Source organism: Pelobates fuscus, chromosome 5, assembly GCF_036172605.1.
Source record: "Pelobates fuscus isolate aPelFus1 chromosome 5, aPelFus1.pri, whole genome shotgun sequence".
NCBI classification, from domain to species: domain Eukaryota; kingdom Metazoa; phylum Chordata; class Amphibia; order Anura; family Pelobatidae; genus Pelobates; species Pelobates fuscus.
The window spans coordinates 371,966,919-371,990,256 of NC_086321.1; the positions used below are offsets into that span (position 1 = coordinate 371,966,919).

The window sequence follows — 23,338 nt, forward strand, 5'->3', positions numbered from 1 at the left end:
TGTGTTGGTTTAGTGTCATTGCAGGTAGCGTGTTGGTTGAGTGTCTTTGCAGGTAGCGTGTTTGTTTAGTGCCTTTGCAGGTAGTGTGTTGGTTGAGTGTCTTTGCAGGTAGTGTGTTGGTTTAGTGTCATTGCAGGTAGCGTGTTGGTTGAGTGTCTTTGCAGGTAGCGTGTTGATTTAATGTGCCAAGGTTGGGGGCGTATCCTCCTCGAGGTGCATGTTTGGAGCGGGGCTGCAGCATCCAGGGCAGAGGTGAGAGTAGTGTTATATGTGGAGAGGGCCAGTGATGGACAGGAGAGTAAAGCGATGGATAGGAGTCAGGAATCAATATCAGCTGACATCATTATTTATTATTTTATTATTTATATAGCGCCATCAGATTCCGTAGCGCATTGTAAATGATGGCTTGTTACTGCACTATTTATATATCTGATCCATGCACGTCCCCGGAATTAGACTAGCACTATCTCTGGGTGTCCCATTGTACAGCGCTGCAGAATTTGTTGGCGCTATATAAATAATAATTTACTAATGTGAGAATTTACAGCATTTCCAATTTAAGGCCAGAGTAGCCAAACCGAGAGCTGAAGGAGAAGAATTCCTGTAAATTTGAAATTCACGCTTTAGTTAATAACCTGTATGTTTAGGGCTGGAACCTTGGCCAGTCCTTGTTGAACTACATTTCCCGTGACCCCCGGTCAGTGAACGCCATCCGGGGAATTATGGGTATTGTAGTCATCCTCCGCAATCAGCCGCTCAGCATTGTCTGCGTCACGTGATTCTACCACCGCGCGCGTGCGGAGATCCACAAACCTGTCAGCCACGCGGACACTGTCAAAACTTCCGGGGAGTGGCTGGCCGCCTGGGCGTGGTTATGGGCGTGATTAAAGAGATCATTGCATTGAGTGGGCGGGGCTTGTGTTGGATCTATAATCTGTTGTCCAATGAGATGTGGGGGGCGGTGTTTGTCCCTGCTCCCGATAATCCGGTGTCGGTATTGGGATCTATGAACATTAAGTGAGCGGCTGGAATTCCGGAGGGAGCAGAGGGTGAGTGCGGGGCGAGCGGAGGGGGGGCACGGTCAACCTCACTGACACCGAGTGACCGCAAGGGGGAGCCACGTGTCACCTAGAGTTACATCAGCCACAGACTGGTCGACACTGGGGAACCCGGAGACTATACTGAGTGACAGCATGGAGACAGGGGAACCCGGAGACTATACTGACTGACAGCATGGAGACAGGGGAACCCGGAGACTATACTGAGTGACAGCATGGAGACAGGGGAACCCGGAGACTATACTGAGTGACAGCATGGAGACAGGGGAACCCGGAGACTATACTGAGTGACAGCATGGAGACAGGGGAACCCGGAGACTATACTGAGTGACAGCATGGAGACAGGGGAACCCGGAGACTATACTGACTGACAGCATGGAGACAGGGGAACCCGGAGACTATACTGACTGACAGCATGGAGACAGGGGAACCCGGAGACTATACTGAGTGACAGCATGGAGACAGGGGAACCCGGAGACTATACTGACTGACAGCATGGAGACAGGGGAACCCGGAGACTATACTGAGTGACAGCATGGAGACAGGGGAACCCGGAGACTATACTGAGTGACAGCATGGAGACAGGGGAACCCGGAGACTATACTGAGTGACAGCATGGAGACAGGGGAACCCGGAGACTATACTGAGTGACAGCATGGAGACAGGGGAACCCGGAGACTATACTGAGTGACAGCATGGAGACAGGGGAACCCGGAGACTATACTGAGTGACAGCATGGAGACAGGGGAACCCGGAGACTATACTGAGTGACAGCATGGAGACAGGGGAACCCGGAGACTATACTGAGTGACAGCATGGAGACAGGGGAACCCGGAGACTATACTGAGTGACAGCATGGAGACAGGGGAACCCGGAGACTATACTGAGTGACAGCATGGAGACAGGGGAACCCGGAGACTATACTGAGTGACAGCATGGAGACAGGGGAACCCGGAGACTATACTGAGTGACAGCATGGAGACAGGGGAACCCGGAGACTATACTGAGTGACAGCATGGAGACAGGGGAACCCGGAGACTATACTGAGTGACAGCATGGAGACAGGGGAACCCGGAGACTATACTGAGTGACAGCATGGAGACAGGGGAACCCGGAGACTATACTGAGTGACAGCATGGAGACAGGGGAACCCGGAGACTATACTGAGTGACAGCATGGAGACAGGGGAACCCGGAGACTATACTGAGTGACAGCATGGAGACAGGGGAACCCGGAGACTATACTGACTGACAGCATGGAGACAGGGGAACCCGGAGACTATACTGAGTGACAGCATGGAGACAGGGGAACTCGGAGACTATACTGAGTGACAGCATGGAGACAGGGGAACCCGGAGACTATACTGAGTGACAGCATGGAGACAGGGGAACCCGGAGACTATACTGAGTGACAGCATGGAGACAGGGGAACCCGGAGACTATACTGAGTGACAGCATGGAGACAGGGGAACCCGGAGACTATACTGACTGACAGCATGGAGACAGGGGAACCCGGAGACTATACTGAGTGACAGCATGGAGACAGGGGAACCCGGAGACTATACTGAGTGACAGCATGGAGACAGGGGAACCCGGAGACTATACTGACTGACAGCATGGAGACAGGGGAACCCGGAGACTATACTGAGTGACAGCATGGAGACAGGGGAACCCGGAGACTATACTGACTGACAGCATGGAGACAGGGGAACCCGGAGACTATACTGAGTGACAGCATGGAGACAGGGGAACCCGGAGACTATACTGAGTGACAGCATGGAGACAGGGGAACCCGGAGACTATACTGAGTGACAGCATGGAGACAGGGGAACCCGGAGACTATACTGACTGACAGCATGGAGACAGGGGAACCCGGAGACTATACTGACTGACAGCATGGAGACAGGGGAACCCGGAGACTATACTGAGTGACAGCATGGAGACAGGGGAACCCGGAGACTATACTGACTGACAGCATGGAGACAGGGGAACCCGGAGACTATACTGAGTGACAGCATGGAGACAGGGGAACCCGGAGACTATACTGAGTGACAGCATGGAGACAGGGGAACCCGGAGACTATACTGAGTGACAGCATGGAGACAGGGGAACCCGGAGACTATACTGAGTGACAGCATGGAGACAGGGGAACCCGGAGACTATACTGAGTGACAGCATGGAGACAGGGGAACCCGGAGACTATACTGAGTGACAGCATGGAGACAGGGGAACCCGGAGACTATACTGAGTGACAGCATGGAGACAGGGGAACCCGGAGACTATACTGAGTGACAGCATGGAGACAGGGGAACCCGGAGACTATACTGAGTGACAGCATGGAGACAGGGGAACCCGGAGACTATACTGAGTGACAGCATGGAGACAGGGGAACCCGGAGACTATACTGAGTGACAGCATGGAGACAGGGGAACCCGGAGACTATACTGAGTGACAGCATGGAGACAGGGGAACCCGGAGACTATACTGAGTGACAGCATGGAGACAGGGGAACCCGGAGACTATACTGACTGACAGCATGGAGACAGGGGAACCCGGAGACTATACTGACTGACAGCATGGAGACAGGGGAACCCGGAGACTATACTGACTGACAGCATGGAGACAGGGGAACCCGGAGACTATACTGACTGACAGCATGGAGACAGGGGAACCCGGAGACTATACTGACTGACAGCATGGAGACAGGGGAACCCGGAGACTATACTGACTGACAGCATGGAGACAGGGGAACCCGGAGACTATACTGACTGACAGCATGGAGACAGGGGAACCCGGAGACTATACTGACTGACAGCATGGAGACAGGGGAACCCGGAGACTATACTGACTGACAGCATGGAGACAGGGGAACCCGGAGACTATACTGACTGTCAGCATGGAGACAGGGGAACCCGGAGACTATACTGACTGACCGCATGGAGACAGGGGAACCCGGAGACTATACTGACTGACAGCATGGAGACAGGGGAACCCGGAGACTATACTGACTGACAGCATGGAGACAGGGGAACCCGGAGACTATACTGACTGACAGCATGGAGACAGGGGAACCCGGAGACTATACTGACTGACAGCATGGAGACAGGGGAACCCGGAGACTATACTGAGTGAAAGCACGGAGACAGGGGAACCCGGAGACTATACTTACTGACAGCACGGAGACAGGGGAACCCGGAGACTATACTGAGTGACAGCACGGAGACAGGGGAACCCGGAGACTATACTGACTGACAGCACGGAGACAGGGAAACCCGGAGACTATACTGACTGACAGCACGGAGACAGGGGAACCCGGAGACTATACTGACTGACAGCATGGAGACAGGGGAACCCGGAGACTATACTGACTGACAGCATGGAGACAGGGGAACCCGGAGACTATACTGAGTGAAAGCACGGAGACAGGGGAACCCGGAGACTATACTTACTGACAGCACGGAGACAGGGGAACCCGGAGACTATACTGAGTGACAGCACGGAGACAGGGGAACCCGGAGACTATACTGACTGACAGCACGGAGACAGGGAAACCCGGAGACTATACTGACTGACAGCACGGAGACAGGGAAACCCGGAGACTATACTGACTGACAGCATGGAGACAGGGGAACCCGGAGACTATACTGACTGACAGCACGGAGACAGGGGAACCCGGAGTACCCCTACCCCCCCACACACAGTACCCCTACCCCCCTAGCAGTACCCGTACCCCTACCCCCCCAGCAGTACCCCTATCCCCCACACACAGTGTACCCATACCCCCCCACACGCAGTACCCCTACCCACCCCACACACACTGTACCCCTACCCCCACACACACTGTACCCCTACCCCCCCACACACACTGTACCCCTACCCCCCACACACACTGTACCCCTACCCCTCCAGCAGTTCCCCTACCCCCCCACACACGCAGTACCTCTACCCCCCCACACACGCAGTACCCCTACCCCCCCACACACGCAGTACCCCTATCCCCCCCCACACACGCAGTACCCCTATCCCCCCCACACACAGTACCCCTACCCCCCCCACACATACAGTACCCCTACCCCCCCACACATACAGTACCCCTACCCCCCACACATGCAGTAGCCATACCCCCCACACACACAGTACCCCTACCACCCAGCAGTACCCATACCCCCCCACACACACAGTACCCCTACCCCCCAGCAGTACCCCTACCCCCCACACACAGTACCCCTACCCCCCAGCAGTACCCCTACCCCCCCACACACACAGTACCCCTACCCCCCACACACAGCACCCCTCACACACACACACACAACACCCCCCACACACACTAGACACACACAGCACCTCACACAAACATATACACTACACCCCTCAATGCAGTATGTGTGTGTAACGGATCACCTGGCACCCAGACTTGGTACCTCCGTTAATGGATGCTCCTAGTGCTTCCTGAGGACTCCAAGCACTCTGGCAGACACCATAATCACCGAATCAGAGAAACCTTTAAATTCTCCCAAGCGTATGAATGCTGTAGACCATTGAATAGGAACCATACGAATAGGCTTGTACCCCTAGCAGTCAACTGGAACAGCATACAATAAATCCTTCCCCCAATAATGAGACGACACATCACTTTGAGGTTAAAACAGGAACTCTGGACTGGCTCATCCAGCCTGGCTTTTATTTCCATCTCACACATACAGGCCACACCCAGGGGGAGGCCTAAAATAACCAATCCGAGATATGGTACAACCCACACATCCCCTCCCCTTAGCCTGAGAGATAATCCACTTATTATACAGTTTAAAACATAACTTTTACACAATATATGTAACTTCAAAACCATACATCACATTCACATAAAAATACATATCCACAATCAATCCATTCAGGGGAACAACATATTAAAAAATGGCATGGATCAGACCAGGGGTTCAAAAGTTAGTAAAGTATCTTTTAAAACCCATAGCTTTCCAGGTTTACAGGGCCTTCTCTGTGCTGGAGAAGTAATTCAATTATCTCCCAGCACAGAAAGACTCCATTAAGCACATGGGGACACAAAGACAGTCAAACACTTTAAAATACATAAATTCACCTTTTACACATAACACACAGACATTTCACCTATCCCCAGATAGCTGGGATCTGCGCGCACAAAACTACCGAATAGCGCGCAGATCCTACTCACACAGTACAATTGCCATGGAGCTAAAGTCTTTCCCATAGTCTTTCATTATATGAATAGGCTCCATGGTATAGCTATCTGGGGTATCCCGTTCCCATAAAGTCTGGTCCATAGTCCAAAGGCAAGAGGCGGGCAATCAGCCCCCTCCAAGGACACGTGGCGAGGTCGGTTTCGCCACAATCCCAAAAAGTCCCAATATGTCCATCGATGATTTTAAAAGGGCCAGTAGCAGCAATATAAAGTACAATATGCCCCAAATAACCCAGGGGCCATAGTCAGCAGGTAGGAGGCTAGCAAACAGGCTTCTCCAGGGCCCAGTGGCGAGGTTGGTTTCGCCACAGTGTGTGTATTCAGCAGTCTGTGTGTGTGTGTGTATTCAGCAGTCTGTGTGTGTGTGTGTATTCAGCAGCCTGTGTGTGTGCGTGTATTCAGCAGTCTGTGTGTGTGCGTGTATTCAGCAGTCTGTGTGTGTGCGTGTATTCAGCAGTCTGTGTGTGTGCGTGTATTCAGCAGTCTGTGTGTGTGCGTGTATTCAGCAGTCTGTGTGTGTGCGTGTATTCAGCAGTCTGTGTGTGTGCGTATTCCGCAGTCTGTGTGTGCGTGTATTCAGCAGTCTGTGTGTGTGCGTATTCCGCAGTCTGTCTGTGTGTGTGTGCGTGTATTCTGTAGTCTGTGTGTGTGTGCGTGTATTCTGTAGTCTGTGTGTGTGTGCGTGTATTCTGTAGTCTGTGTGTGTGTGCGTGTATTCTGTAGTCTGTGTGTGTGTGCGTGTATTCTGCAGTCTGTGTGTGTGTGCGTGTATTCTGCAGTCTGTGTGTGTGTGCGTGTATTCTGCAGTCTGTGTGTGTGCGTGTATTCTGCAGTCTGTGTGTGTGCGTGTATTCTGCAGTCTGTGTGTGTGCATGTATTCAGCAGTCTGTGTGTGTGCGTATTCCGCAGTCTGTGTGTGTGTGTGTATTCAGCAGCCTGTGTGTGTGCGTGTATTCAGCAGTCTGTGTGTGTGCGTGTATTCTGCAGTCTGTGTGTGTGTGCGTGTATTCTGCAGTCTGTGTGTGTGCGTGTATTCAGCAGTCTGTGTGTGTGCGTGTATTCAGCAGTCTGTGTGTGTGCGTGTATTCAGCAGTCTGTGTGTGTGCGTATTCCGCAGTCTGTGTGTGCGTGTATTCAGCAGTCTGTGTGTGTGCGTATTCCGCAGTCTGTCTGTGTGTGTGTGCGTGTATTCTGTAGTCTGTGTGTGTGTGCGTGTATTCTGTAGTCTGTGTGCGTGTATTCTGTAGTCTGTGTGTGTGTGCGTGTATTCTGTAGTCTGTGTGTGTGTGCGTGTATTCTGCAGTCTGTGTGTGTGTGCGTGTATTCTGCAGTCTGTGTGTGTGCGTGTATTCTGCAGTCTGTGTGTGTGCGTGTATTCTGCAGTCTGTGTGTGTGCATGTATTCAGCAGTCTGTGTGTGTGCGTGTATTCAGCAGTCTGTGTGTGTGCGTGTATTCAGCAGTCTGTGTGTGTGCGTGTATTCAGCAGTCTGTGTGTGTGCGTATTCCGCAGTCTGTCTGTGTGTGTGTGCGTGTATTCTGTAGTCTGTGTGTGTGTGCGTGTATTCTGTAGTCTGTGTGTGTGTGTATTCTGTAGTCTGTGTGTGTGTGCGTGTATTCTGTAGTCTGTGTGTGTGTGCGTGTATTCTGTAGTCTGTGTGTGTGTGTGCGTGTATTCTGTAGTCTGTGTGTGTGTGTGCGTGTATTCTGTAGTCTGTGTGTGTGTGTGCGTGTATTCTGCAGTCTGTGTGTGTGTGCGTGTATTCTGCAGTCTGTGTGTGTGTGCGTGTATTCTGCAGTCTGTGTGTGTGTGTGTATTCAGCAGTCTGTGTGTGTGTGTGCGTGTATTCAGCAGTGTGTGTGTGCGTGTATTCAGCAGTCTGTGTGTGTGTGTGCGTGTATTCAGCAGTCTGTGTGTTTGTGTGTGTGTATTCCGCAGTCTGTGTGTGTGTGCGTGTATTCATCAGTCTGTGTGTGTGTGTGTGTGTGTGTATTCATCAGTCTCTGTATTCAGCAGTCTTGTGTGTGTGTTTGTATTCAGCAGACTGTGTGTATGTATTGCATTTGTTGAAGATAAAATTAAGCTTATATTTATTAGTATCTATTTATATCATTATTTAAAATTTGTATCATTGAACTCTCTGTTGTTGTGTTCTTTTAAAACAAAAGTTGTTAATTAGTTCGGACAACAGTAAGAGTTGTTTTTTCTAAACGTAAACCTCAGTATTAAGGTTTAATTGCCGTGTTGGCACTTTAAGGAAAAAAAGTTGGCATATATTGCGGTTTGGGCACTCTGGCTCAAAAAGGTTCGCCATCACTGGTCTAGGGGGTTGGAGTTTGACAATGAGCTTTAGTGGTATTTTGTTAAATGTTTCCCTTTACAAAGCTATACACGTCTATTAGAAACACATTTTACTAAAGCTTATACGTGGATCGTAGGCAGAAAGACTTTTTGGAATTTTGCCCAAATACATCAAATCGTTCGCTAGGTTAGTTTTCAAGAATATTTGTATCTAAAATAAGAATGCAGATATAGCAATTGCTGATGTTTGATTTTACTCATTATATATAACTAATCAGTAAATGTGTCGCTATGTGTAATCTACTTTCTAGGGCATAAAACAAGGTGGAAGGTGTGTTTAATTAGGGCGATATTGCACAGAGCATGCCAAATGTACAATGCATTTTAACAGTGCAGCGTTGACTTTTTACGGCCTGTTATGGCTCTTGCTGTCTAAGTGTTAGAGGTCTAAAAATGCCGTTGCGAGCTAGCTGGCGTCTGCGAAGATATGGGTTATAGAGTATCGGACACGTGTAAGAAACATAATCGTGTGTTTGAGAGATTGGGGAGAGATAATTGTTTGCAAAACATACTGTCTCTCCCTGTGTAATAAACACAATATACCCCTACATCCAACTAGCTAAGTTGCCATAAAACAGATTGGTAAAGCTGTTATCTTTGATTGATTTGCCCAATTGCGGTAATCAAACGTAGCCTTTAATGTATTTATATGTATGGATTAAATACTCCTCTTTTCAGTACTTCTCCTGCTGTGTCCTTGCCCCACGGGGCAGACATATTTAAATCCTTGGACGCACAGTATATCCGACCAACGTCTATACAATTAATTTTCAGTTCCTGGTTTAATGAACAAGACCATGTTTGTTTGGCAGCTGTATGTACCTGTATTAATATTCAATAGGCCTTTTCTTTTACCAGGTATTCCAGGTATTAAGCTGTAGCCGTGCCAACATCTCCAGTTCCATAAACACTTTCCATTTGGATTGAGACACCTGCAATCATGAGTGTTGGCTTTATCGGGGCTGGCCAGCTGACCTATGCCCTCGTAAGGGGCTTCACTGTGGCAGGTAACCGGACTTGAAGGGAAACATTGCGATAGGACAGGAATGTGCGACACTGCTGTATATGTTGGAGCTTTATACCCGGAATAATCTTACACTGACATAACCCTCCATTTATTACTGAGCTTTGATGCACAGTGCTCACTTAATGGCATGTAAGCCATATATTGTATTACATCATGCAGTAAAGTCTGGAAGGGCTATTCACTCTTACTGCTGAAAAATAGAACTTGCCCTGTATATATGTATCCAAGTACACCTGTAGCCTGGCTGATAATTATGGCCGTAATATCTATTCACCAAGTAGGTGGACTCTCTTGGTCTGTATACGAACATAGCCAAAATCCGCAAGACGCCCTTGAAGGCCAAAATGCCTCTGGTACCTGTCACATGCTCTAGAACAGGGTTAAAGAATTCAAGTTCTAGGTTACTAGCCAGGTGTTAATGGCTACTTGCCGCTGGAAACCTGAGAGGGTCCATGGTGAAGTCATCTATTATTAGTGTACAAGGGACAGTACTCACCTGTAAGCACTAGCAGTGCGTATTCGGCTGCTGCCACTGGTCCAAGCAGTTAGACCTGCTTATTGCTGTGTGTAGAATACTCAGTGAGCACAGCAGCTCAGACTGGAGAGAGGGCAATTAATCAATACCCCAATATCTTCTGCACTAGAAGGATGAGTTTTCTAAGCCCGCATAGATGTATCAGCTATTAATTTTCTGTGATAAGCCCCCTTTAATATCCATACCTGTAATGAATGTTTCTATCTTTCCAGGAGTGTTAGCTGCTCACAAGATTACAGCGAGCTCTCCTGATACCGACCTTCCAACCGTGTCTGGATTAAGGGTGAGATAGACTTTTTGTTGGTCACTAAAGGTACTTTAGAGGAAGTATCTGGTGAAGCCGTGGGATTGGGGGATGCACAGATTGTATCCAAAGTATTGTAGTGTGCAACAATTCTGGGAACAATAACAAGTTTGTGTCCTCAAAGGAATAGCGTGTATACCCCCTAGTACTTATTGTAAAGTCTACATCAAGTCGCTTGGTGCCAGCATTATTGCTGTAGGTGAGTGGTATTCGTCAGAGACCGTCTCTTGTCATATTGTTTGCCTTCTTGTGGGATGTTATTGCTGTCAGGAAACGTCTGATGAAACAGGAAGCCTCTTGGTGTGTGTAGGTTCCAAGTCCTCTGTAATTCGTATCTTTTTGCAGTTGGTGTTTCCCCTTGAAGGCATCCATCCTAAAACCAAGGAAGCATGTCCGTTCTGAAACTGGGTAATGAGGGAGGGCACTGGCAAGGGGTGACACCAGCTCTCTCACCACTGAGGTGTCCCTATGGGATATTTTATATTTCTGTGGTAGTTTTTTAGGGTTCAGTGCTACTTTTGTTTTTTGAGGTAATTAAATATCCTACATAAAACCAACAACATAGGAATACGGCAATATATCAACCAAAAAATATGCAATGGTGTAATACAGTTTAGATCCAATAGAACTCTGTATAATAATTGCACTCATAAAATATGTGTATATCACAGCATAATAAGGGGGGCCACCCCCGCAGCATAGGGGGCAAGGGTCCACTGCCCAGCTGGATTCCACTAAGCCAGGCTTCCTCAAACTCCGGCTCTCCAGATGTTGCTGAACTACAACTCCCATGATTATGTGAATGAAATAGGCTGAGAATCATGGGAGTTTTAGTTCAGTAACATCTGGAGGGCCGGAGTTTGGAGAAGCCTGCACTAAGCGATGTTGGAGTTAGACTCTAGTGGTGTATGGTAACAAGTTTATTCATATTACAACACAATTACCAGATAACTGGTACTGCTATGGGAACCAAGTTCACCCCAACTATGCCAACATCTTTGAGATTTTGGAAAGACCAATTTTTCTGATCTGTCCATGGCTGACTGGGGAACTTGGTCCCATGGTGGAGAGTTATTGATTACATCATTATTTGGAGGGGTTCAGCATCTTGTTTAAAAAGTTTTCGAATATAAAATGAATTCAAATGAATTCAACTTAAAATGTGCACCAAAGATACATTCTTTTTAGATTAATGTTTTGTGCCTATGGATTTTTTTGTGCTCAATGGCTTCCAGTTTCATGACCTTTTTCGATAGGGCTTAGAAATAGAAAATAAAAAAACTTTATAAAAAAATAATAAAGCAAAACAGATATAAATGGTTATGTCCATTAAAGAAGCAATTCTAAACCTTGGCTAAAAAAGAACAGTGAAATGTCAGCAAACAAGTGTTAGCAGAAACTGTACAAAAGTTGAGGGTTTTACAATTCAGGCAAATAAACTTGTGAAACAAGAAGAATTTGTTAAAGAAGAAAAGTGAGAGTAAATTACATTTCCTTCATCAGAGGATTTCTGGTGTGACGCGCCATTTCACAACACGGAGTCTACCAGTGCATCTAGGGCGGTCTGTCTGCTTGCAGGTAGAGGCTATTATCGGTATACCGTGATAATGTTTAGAATCAGAGTTAAAGGTGAGATCTAATCGGCGAACTAGTTTGGCTTCTGAGTTAGAAATAATCAAACTTTACAACTAAATTGCTGACCTGTATTTCTGTAAAGGTAATTAATGTCTTAAGGTAATTGTTTCTTACAACCTGCGCGATAAGATTATCTTTATTGCTAATCTGGAACAGATTCAGCAACAGAGTACAAACTCAAACCAGCTGCATGAGACACTTTTATAGAAAGAGAGCTTCAGATCTGCTATACCAGTGATGTATAACACTCGGCACTCCAGCTGTTGTGCACTCTTTTACCCGTGATTCATAGCCAGCCATTTACGCATTATGATTTATTGTTTTTTTTTTAATGATCCACTATCTGTAGACCATATAGCAACAGCTGGAATAAAAGTAGCGTGAGCAGGACATTTAGGTGACAGATTAGTCAATATTTGATGCTCAAGGCACAACAAGGGATCTCTGCTGCAGTGACACTGTCCCTAGTGAACAACTCAAAATGTAGAATAAACCATTCATGATTATTACCTTCATCACTGTTTGTCCTAACTTTGGGCTGGAGTGGCTAGTCAGTTGGCTAGTACCAGCACTATCTTGGGGATGTACCCTTATTACGATCAAAAGAGTTTCAAAATTGTTCTAAATGAAAAACTCTCTTGTCAATGGTAAAGCTACACAACTCTTAGTATAAACGTATGAGCGGTGTATCCGAAAATAACTTACACAAAGCATCTAGAAGTGGTAAACTGGCAACTTTAGTCATCTAAAGGGACAAGCTAGACACAGTGTCTCAGATAAAGGCTTTATTATAAATGTGCCATTTAAACCACCAATCTATCACCCTTTTAGAATTGTGATATCCAACAGTTTAATGTATACAAAACACACCATTAAACATTGATAAATGATGGAAACGAAACTCCCTCATTTAGACCAAAGAGAGAGAGAGGTGATAGAACCTTAAGCACTCAGAATCTTTATTACACCGTTCGATATCAGGGAAGAAATTGTAGGAAACTCTGGGATACAAATAGCTTTTGCCATTGACCAGACAGTTCTTTATTTAGAACACGTTTGAAATTCTATTTATTTCAGGATAAAGGGGGGGGCGGGAGGGAATTGGACACTAATACAAGGTCGGCATGAATGGTTTGTTTTAAAGAACTGATGGCAGAAATTCGTTTTTAATTTTTTAAAGAAAACAGGAGTTTGCACTTATTATAATATGATCCTCAGTATATGAATTCATATTCTACAATTTGCCCTCGATAATGACCTTGCTCATACAGTACTTGGTAGTAATGGGTTAAGTTCAGGAAGCACAGCATCATGTCACAGTAGCGCAGCCCTTTGCTGATCTACTGCAATAGGTTCATGTGCTGTGTGAAACGGAGCTGGGAGGGGGTTGATGAGAGCCCGTGGGCCTGGGAAAAGGCGATGTGCGGTGAGAGACCTTTTTAATTTCTAATTTGCAGAAGATTGGAATAAACTTCACCACCAGCAACAAGGATACAGTGAAGAATAGTGACGTGCTCTTCCTGGCTGTCAAACCTCACATCATCCCCTTCGTGCTGGATGAAATTGGCTCTGATATTGAGGACCGTCACGTGGTTGTGTCCTGTGCTGCTGGCGTAACCATAAGCTCTATTGAGAAGGTAAATATCTGCCTCTTACTCTGTCTGCTCTTTCCTGTCTGTGGTTTTTCTTTCATTCTGTACATCTTGTCTCTGCACTCTGTAGAAGCTCAGTTTCTTCAACCCAGCTCCAAAAGTGATCCGGTGTATGACGAATACTCCTGTTATTGTGAGAGAGGGGGCCACAGTTTATGCCACAGGAACCCATGCCGAGGTGGAGGATGGGAAGTTGTTGGAGCAGTTGATGGGGAGCGTTGGGTTTTGCACGGAGGTCGAAGAAGATCTGATTGATGCCGTTACTGGACTTAGTGGAAGTGGTCCTGCTTACGTGAGTTTGGATTTGGGGGGATAAAACTCCAGCCCTAATGCTCACATACAGTGGGTACAGTAATTTAGCAAACAACAAGCATCATCGCCATACTGTGCAATGTAGGCTGAGTTAAAATGCCATTGTGATGTCTTTGAAGACTGCTTTTCAATGTGGAACGATGGAGGGAGTCACTATTTACTGTCCCTTTGCAGAGAGCCATGGCTGACAAATTAGTTTCTCTGCGCGATGAATAAGGTGTTATGGGCTACATTTTGTTGTGTAAAGCAAGGCAAAATGTGAACCCTGTTTTCAGTGTTCTAGAGCAATGGTTCCCAACCAGTCCTCAAGTACCCCCTACCAGTTCAGTATTTAGGAATTAACCAGTTATATCTAAAGTTTATTTCGAGAAAGGGGGAAAAAACCCACTTTAGACACAACAGGGTAATCCCTAAATCCTGAACTGGTAGGGGGGGTACTTGAGGACTGGATTGGGTACCGCTCGTCTAGAGAGAGAGGGTTAATTAATGTAATATTCTGTGTGATACCTGTATCTGGCTAAACACTATTCGATCTCTTTTCTCGTCAGGCCTTCACAGCCCTGGATGCTCTTGCAGATGGTGGGGTTAAGATGGGTCTTCCTAGACGGCTTGCGGTTCGTCTTGGTGCTCAGGCAATGCTGGTCAGTATTTCCCCTCTTAACCATTTTATAGATCTTTATACGGTTTGATATATATATATATATATTTTATTTTTTTTGTGCAGGGTGCTGCAAAAATGCTTCTGGAGTCAGAGGAACACCCGGGACAGCTGAAGGACAATGTGTGCTCTCCTGGTGGAGCCACCATCCATGCTCTGCACTTTTTAGAGAGTGGAGGATTCCGCTCACTTCTTATCAATGCTGTAGAAGCCTCTTGTATAAGGACAAGGTAATGGGGTGACTGATCTGGTGTCTTACAAATAGTCAAACTGTACCTGACCCTTTACTACTTCTTTGTCTGTCTTGGTCCACCTGCCAAGTCTATCTGCCGTTATGTGCATCCTGCATTTTCCTTGCTCCGTCCCCCTTTACCAGGGCCGTCTTTAACGCGGGGCAAACGGGGCAGACGCCCCGGGCCCAGTTGCTCCTGGGGGGCCCAGAACAGCTGCCCCGTGGGCCCCGCGATTTGCACTGCTCCCATGGACCGGGCGGTGTGGCTGCACAGAGCCGCACACTAAGGAGGCCCCCCCGGGTGGCTCATGCACTAAGGGCCACCCGGGGAGCATGTGTGAGCAGGGGCCCAGTCTGGCGCTGTGACGCTTAAACAGCGCGACCGGGCCCCTTCCTGTACCGGCTCCTCCCTCCCGGAGATCACAGCCGCGCGGGAGGAGAATGGCAGGAAGAGGGGAGTTCCAGAGGAGAACTCCCATCTGTCTCAGCCTGCCACTGGACCAGGGAAACCACCCTCCAGAAAAAGGTAAGAACCTGGAGGGTGGCTAAATGTATGTATGTGTGTGTCAGTAGGCTGGTGTGTGTGTGTGTGTGTGTGTGTGTGTGTGTGTGTGTGTGTAAGTATGTCTGTGTGTGTCAGTATGTCTGTCTATGTGTATGTCAGTATGCCTGTGTGTATGTGTCTGTGTGTGTCAGTATATCTGTCTGTGTGTGTATGTATGTCTGTGTGTGTCAATACGTCTGTCAGTGTATGTTTGTGTCAGTGTATGTGTGTCAGTATGTATCTGTGAATGTTTTAATGTCTGTCTGTGTGTATGTGCCAGTACGTCTGTCTATGTGTGTGTCAGTATGCCTGTGTGTGTGGCAATACGTCTGTCAGTGTATGTGTCTGTGTGTCAGTATATCTGTCAGTGTATGTGTCTGTGTGTGTCAGTATATCTGTCAGTGTATGTGTTTGTGTGTGTGTCAGTATGTATCTGTGAATGTTTTAATGTCTGTCTGTGTGTATGTGCCAGTACGTCTGTCTATGTGTATGTCAGTATGCATGTGTGTGTCAGTGTATCTGTGTGTATGTGAGTATGCCTGTGTGTGTGTGTCAATGTGTCTGTGTGTCTGTGTGTCAGTATATCTGTCAGTGTATGTGTCTGTGTGTGTGTATGTCTGCCAGTATATATTTGTGTGTCAGTATGTATCTGTGAATGTTTTAATGTCTGTCAGTGTGATTGCGCATTGGGCGTAATTGGGGGGAGGGATGGGAGGGGCAGGGCCCAGGGGGCCCAAGAAAATGCATTGCCCAGGGTCCTAATCATATTATAGACGGCCCTGCCCTTTACCTATCTGCCCTTTTAGGATCTTGAACCAAATCCTATTCTAAGGAACTGTTTTATTGAATATTGAGTCGGGCAGTTTGAGAAACGATTCCATTTATATTCCATAAACTCTTGCTGAGAAAATCTAAAAAGCTGCAATTAAATACACTTGGAATGCTATGATTAAGTAACAGGTGATAGCTGTTTCCTAGTCTGGTCAGAGTGTATTACAGGAAGCTGCAAACTTTGGGGTTTGAAGGAAAAGAAAGAGCTTTAATACTGTCTATCTTTTTGTAATTGTTTTAAATCTGTCATCTGTATGATATATTAAGATAATGAAGGTTAATTCCAGTATGAAGTATCCCTTTAGATCAAAGGGTGCTAGAATGCTTACACTGCTTCCTTCTGTCTCCAAATGATGCTCCTATCCCTACCAACTCTGTATCATCCACATATATTTTTTTCCATCGTAACGGTTTATTTCCCCCCACTATAGGGAGCTCCAGTATATGGCTGACCAAGAGAAGATCCCTGCGGGTTCAATTAAGAAGACCACATTAAGCAAAGTGCAGCAGGAGTCCCCCTCTGTCTCAACTGCAGCCCAGGGAGCTAAAGTCAGTCTGTTTAACAACAAGTACCCCAGTGGGTTAAAAAAGTTTTGAGAAAACACTGGTCTATCTCTGTAACCGCAGATCTGACAACATAGCGCCTTAGGAGGCCGGCCACATTTAGGTAGCGTTGTAGCGTGTATGTGTGTTTGGATAGGGCGTCTGGCAGACAGCATGTGATTTTATTTGGTTCATTTTTTTTTTTTTTTTTTTTTTTACAAAAATGCATTTTAGAATCCTTTAACCACCAGTCTACTTCTTGGCATATTGCTTGTAGAAGCTTCAGTTTATTTAAAACGTGTAATAATTAAGGAGAAAAATCAAGACGGTAATACCTGATCTGTAACGGTTTTCTATGTAAGATGTCTGTAAAGATACCAAAGTTTTTCACTGGGGATCGACGGTTTCCTGCGCTATTATGGGGATCATAGTTTTTTTTTTGTCTGACTTTCTCTTCAATCAATCAATCAATCAATCTCTGTAATAATAAATAAGTGCTTCATTCCCCAAAAAACACTGATTTACAGGAACACTCAAAGCACCATAGCCAATGCTGTGTAAGTAATTTGACTATTTACTTTAGGAGGGTGCCCTTCTGGCCCCATACCAACTAAAGAGGGTTGCGGTGGTTATGGTGCTTATTTAGTTAGTTGTTTTGTGTGTTTAAACAATTTTAGGACAAACCTTTTGGCCCCACTCTACACAAATGATGCTTTTTAGGGAATGTCTCTGTTAGAAAAGGTATCAAAAACCGTGCTAAAAAATAGATCCTATTAAAATAAAATGGATTATTTCCCATTGTTTCTTGGACATTTAAATAGTGATATTTACTTCCTGATTCATCATTTCTATGAAGTGGGAGTCTAACATGGATAATAGGATTATATTCCATCACAAGGACGATGTCTTATTGAATGGATGCAACTTTTTACATAAAAAAACTGTTTTGTACTTTTTAATGTCTGTCAGGTGTATTATACTGTCAACACTCTGTTACCAATCAAGTACTGTCTCTTAAAATATTTTTATTCTACATGTGCACGGCTCCCTACTATGGTACTGTAGGTTTTCTAAATGTTGAAAAGCCCCAATTTGGGCATATTCATGGCCTTCTAGATCTCAGGACCACTTAATTTTGTTAAATGCAAGTAGGAAGCGTTGGGCTGGGTTGCATTCTTTGGAGCCTGTGCCTGCCCTTGCTCCATCGACCAAAATATCAATGAAAAAGAAGTACCTCCGCACACGGTGGTAATGTATAATGGTGGTTTATTCAGCCATGAACGGGCAATATTTAACTAAACTATAAGCAGTTCCAAAACTTAGGGTACAATAGCAGTAAAAAGTATCCTCCAACTTTAACAAGTTAGATTTCTCAACATTCCTCTACTTGGACTTCTGGTTTCCAAATACCTTCTCTATGCACATCCCCTGTTAGTGGATAAATTCACAACTCCTTGTTTCGAGAAAAAATAACAAACTCACAGCTTTATTAACTAAACTTGTAGCAAATTGTTATCTTAAGGTTAAAATAGTGGATCTGAATACATTTTTCTATTTGGTTTTAGTCAAAGCTTGGCTATTTAACCTTCATTTTGCAATTCTCTACAATATTGAGTTCAGTGAATAAACACATCTCATTTGATTGACTCGAGATTCCATTTTGACATCAAAGAGGACTCCACTGGGGAGAAATGTAAAATTCCGATTTTGTAAAACCGGAATCACGCTTGTACATGAATAATTCCATTATTCAACTGATTAATCAATGGTTAAAATGGGTGGAATAATAAGATTCTCAGCGTTAAAAGCTAATTATACGGTTAAAGAGACAATTAATTTTCTAAAGAAAGTAGAATAACTTCAGACATATATCTTAACAATATAGAGGACTACCAAAGAAGGAACTTATCCAAACTTAAACCACTGTGGCTTGATAACTACAGTTGTAAAAAGTTTTAATAATGGGTTTTATTTTTTTTTTTTAAATTCTTTATTTTTATTGTGCAGGTGGGTACATGGTGTTAACGGACGCCACAACAGCGTATAACAAGATCAATACATGTTAGACAGTGGCGTGAGAATATGCACATTTTTCTGTATTTTGATCCAGCTTAACTAAACAGTTGTAGTATCTAAGTTAAAGTAGAGGAGACAAACAATCGAGCTAAATTAGCCATATTAATGCAATAATGGGTTTTATCTCTTATATAAAAGCAATATAATGGGACATTTGGGGATTTATTGACTAAACTGTCAATGGTAGTGAATTGAAATTAAATCCTCTTTTATTTATTTCCACATTTTAGACTAAAATATCCATCTGAGAAATGTAACCGACTTATTTTTTACTTATATTTTGCAAACGTTGTTCTTCACAATCCACTTTTCAGTAAATTAACCCCTTTTTTGTTAACAAAAAATCGGTACTGTTTTAAATCACTCAGACTGTCCTGCAAGGACATATTTGGTACTTCTTGTATTTTTTTTTTTAATTCTGGTTTTGAACATTAAAGCTTTCTTCTCCACTTGGTCTGTTTTTTTTATTCTTTCAGAAATAAGGCAGATTGCTAAATGGAGGTACTAGGTGATATTTAAACAGGATCGGAGAGAGTACCCTAATTAACTCTAATTCAATATTTGTGTGTCTAATACTGCAGACCTGACTTTGGTTTAATAAATGCCTATGTTTATAACTCACTAATGTTCACCTAAACGTTCAATGCTTGGACGCCTTTATAAGATGTAAGGATTGGTTAGGGCCTGAAAGAGTCATAACCATTGACTAGGCTTTAGAGAATATTATTACAATCCGTATATTGATAGATTGATCACATTAACTCCGTGGCAAGCTGCACTGTCCGATAGAATCTTTACGAAAAACTCATTTTGACTTTGTTGGATTTCACTAAAATTCTGACCCAGTCAACAGATATACAGAGTCAAAGTAAGGACTACTTTCTCTCTGTATATTTTATTCCCCCGACTTTCTAGACTATTAACGGAGCTACAGAGTAAATCTTGACAGCCGTCACAGGGAATTGGCTCTGTCTCCATCTTGTAGGATCCTCCATAGGTCTCAATGCTGTACTATGTATGCATGCGCGAGAGTACAGCAGTGATGTCAGCTCCTGGCACTGAAGAGTATTCGCTAGAACAAGCTGGTCACGCCCGCAAGGGAGAGATTCGTGTAAGTAAATCCCACCTTTACCTGCCCCCAGAGGTGATGTCCTAATCCGGGGGTCTTTGTGAATTCCCCAGATGGTGACAGTGCTGCTTGAAGACCACACTTTTCACAGATTCTTGCACAGTGTGGCCATTCAAATCATTAGGATTTGTTTGGAATGCCATTGTCTGTTCACGTTGCTTGTATTCAGTTATTGTGTCTGCCGTTCACATGACAAAATCAAATCTGAAATATAGCATATTATATGTTACAACACGAGTCCAAAAGGCAAATTTCTCTTATTTGCTGTGTAAATATTTTCCATGACCTTAAAGCACCCTGGCTCTTGTATCTCTGTTGTTTTATTGTATTTGTCTGTAGTCTTATCTCATGTTTTCCCTTATTATATGACCTTTAGTAAAATGAGCATTTCAGGCAAACTGTTTTAAGATATATCCTAATATGATATCTGACTAGTTATTCGGGTCTTACAAAATAAAGCGGTAGGTATCAGGTTGTAGATCTTAATTTTGTAGTTTGTGACGTTATATTTTGAATGTTAATGGAACTTGCCAATTCAACCAAGATATATAGGAGCAGTCATGCAGTGTTCTGTTATAAAAGGTGAAGTTGGGGGGGCGTGGCTGGCTGAGCTACTGAGCGGTCGTGCTTTTGCAGAGCTCCCGCTCCATAGAGAGAAAACCTGACTTTTAGCCCTAAAGTGCATGATCCACGACGACTTCACCTACCTCACAACCTTTCCTAAGAGAGATGGGGCGGAAAAATAGGAAAATCGCCCAAACAGAGGGTGCAGGTCACTCCGATATTCGCCTATCCTTTAACAGGCCGTCCTCACAGGCCAGAGCAAACATGGCGCTCGGTGACCCATGCGGCTCCAGCGACTCTGAGCCGTCACACGACGAGGAGAGAGCTCAAGCTCCCCAGACCTATGGCAGAGTGTACCAGAGGACAGACTCGGACTCGGACAAATCTCCCTCCACTAAAGGGGACATCAAAAACCTCCTCCGAGACCTGAGGGAGGTATGGAAAGCGGACCTCGCCGGGGTACAGGAGGAGATTGGCGGCCTGAGACACCGCATGGGAACCATAGAGGCCAAAGATAAGGAAAGAGGGGAGAAGCTGGACGACACTAATACCCGGTTAGACACACTCACCCAGCAAGTGCAGCGTCTATCCCGCACTGTGACATCCCTGGAAATCCGGCACCGGAGGCGGAATATCAGGATCCGCGGGGCACCAGAAACGGTGGGACAAGAAGCCTTAATAGGTTTCGCCCGCGAAGTACTTCATGCCCTGGGACTCAAGGACGAAGGCGGAACACCAACCTTGGTCACGGCTTTCAGAGTCCGAAAGGCCCCTACAGCACCCGCAGACGCACCGCGAGACATAATAGCGGTGACCAGGGACATAAACGTGAAATCCTCCATCATGGCCCGGGCCAGGCAACGACCAAACCTGCTGATAGCCAATTGCAGGATCTCTATATATGAAGATCTACCCTTTGCGGTCCTCCTAGACCGGCGCAGATTCGCAGCCGTAACCCGGATCCTAAGAGACCGGGGAATCAGGTACCGATGGGGGCTGTCGGGCACCCTAGTGGTGTCGCTGGGGGACTCCATACACACGCTGACTGCCTCTGAAGACCATACAGAGTTTCTGCGGAACCTCCCGCTACCGGACCCGCACACCGCAGCGCAACAAGCGACAACACCCCTGAAGGCAGCAAACCCTGACCCTACACAGAAACGCGGACTTAAACAACCCGGAGTGACACCACGCCGGGGGCGACAAGACCCCCCAAAGGACTCAGTGGGATGACGGAAGATACCGGCTGGTACCCTCAATGGGCCACCCGATGCCTACAGATGGCCTCACGTCCCATAAGCACCTACTCCAAGCCAAGTACTGGGACTGCATTGTTTTCATCTCCACTGAACTGGATAAGTCCAGAGACTATGCTACCGAAATTTGGTTTCGTTTTATCACGCTCATTATTATTATATATTTTTTACTGTTATTAGAATAGATTTATTGCCTAGACCAACACCAACAGGGACAAGAGCGTCCCCCCCAAGAGACACTCAAGCAGCGAGTAACTCTCAGACACACCCTCCAACTAGCTTTACAAACATGGGACACAGGGCGCCACAAAATGACCTAGAGGGAGACTGCAGAGACCTCAGCCACGCCAGTGCGTACACAACACACCAGGAGCTGAACTGCAGGACGCCTCATAGATGATATGCACACATGAGTAACTCGCAGACCTACCCTCCACATTAGACGCATGCGGCTCGGAACGCCGCACGCATGCAGAGACGACCCTCCCGGAATCCCACACAGAGCCTGACCTCTCCTATACCACTCCCCTCCTAAACACCCACACTCATACAACAAGACATACAGGTAGGAACAACAGAAAACACCACGACGAAGCGAGGGCGCCCACAGACAACCCAACCCAACAGTCACGTTCTCTATATGAGAACTGAAAGGCACAAAGTGCCTGCAACACCTAGAGCCCACTAAAGACTCAGGCTAAGTAACTCAACAAACTAGGGGCTGACCGCACAAGATACAAGATACAAACTAGGGGCTGACACTGCAGGATATACAATGCAAGATGTTTTGTTGTTCCTCCCTTTATTTTCTTTTTCGCTTTAAAATACTAATGATACTTTAATTTAATCTAAACGCTAATATGTCTAATTCATATGACTATAAGGTATTCCTTATGCGTACCCATCCAGGTACAGGACACTAATTACTTAACCACTCACTTCACAAAACTGTGCTACTAAATATTATTACGCTGTATATTATGACACACCTGCAACTGCTATCGTGGCACTGCGGGAATGTTTGTTAACTTTTATTGCACAACCAAAATAAAGAATTAAAAAAAAAAAAAAAAGGTGAAGTTGATTGGTAAAGTAATGCACACACCACAAGATTTGCCTTAGAACTCGCATATTTGGTAATTATCAGAACTTCTCTGCCTATTGGCAGACCTATTCTGTAAAATGAATTATAAAAAAAATGTAAAAAAAACGAATATAAAAAAAATATATTTGAATCTCTGGCTTTTGCTTATGGTGCTAAAATCAGTGGTGGATCCAGCGGAGAAGCTCCAAAAAGTCAGGGGATTCGTGTTGATCCTGCAGCAGGAGGTGAATGGATGGCCACCTCACCAAATAGTAGCAATGTTGTAAATCAAGGTGTCTCTTACTGTCTGTCTCTACATTGATG

General features: G+C 45.5%; 1 protein-coding gene across 1 annotated transcript; it reads left to right on the forward strand.

The window, feature by feature from the left end:
• The first annotated feature begins 938 nt into the window (after nt 1-938).
• On the forward strand, nt 939-17,161 carry PYCR1 (pyrroline-5-carboxylate reductase 1). Its single transcript, XM_063453406.1, has 8 exons — nt 939-1,049; nt 9,491-9,639; nt 10,407-10,477; nt 13,591-13,770; nt 13,856-14,077; nt 14,646-14,738; nt 14,822-14,985; nt 16,794-17,161. Exons 2-8 carry the CDS (start codon nt 9,573-9,575, stop codon nt 16,957-16,959), a joined length of 963 nt encoding a protein of 320 aa, XP_063309476.1. The 5' UTR covers nt 939-1,049; nt 9,491-9,572; the 3' UTR covers nt 16,960-17,161.
• Nucleotides 17,162-23,338: the final 6,177 nt, after the last annotated feature.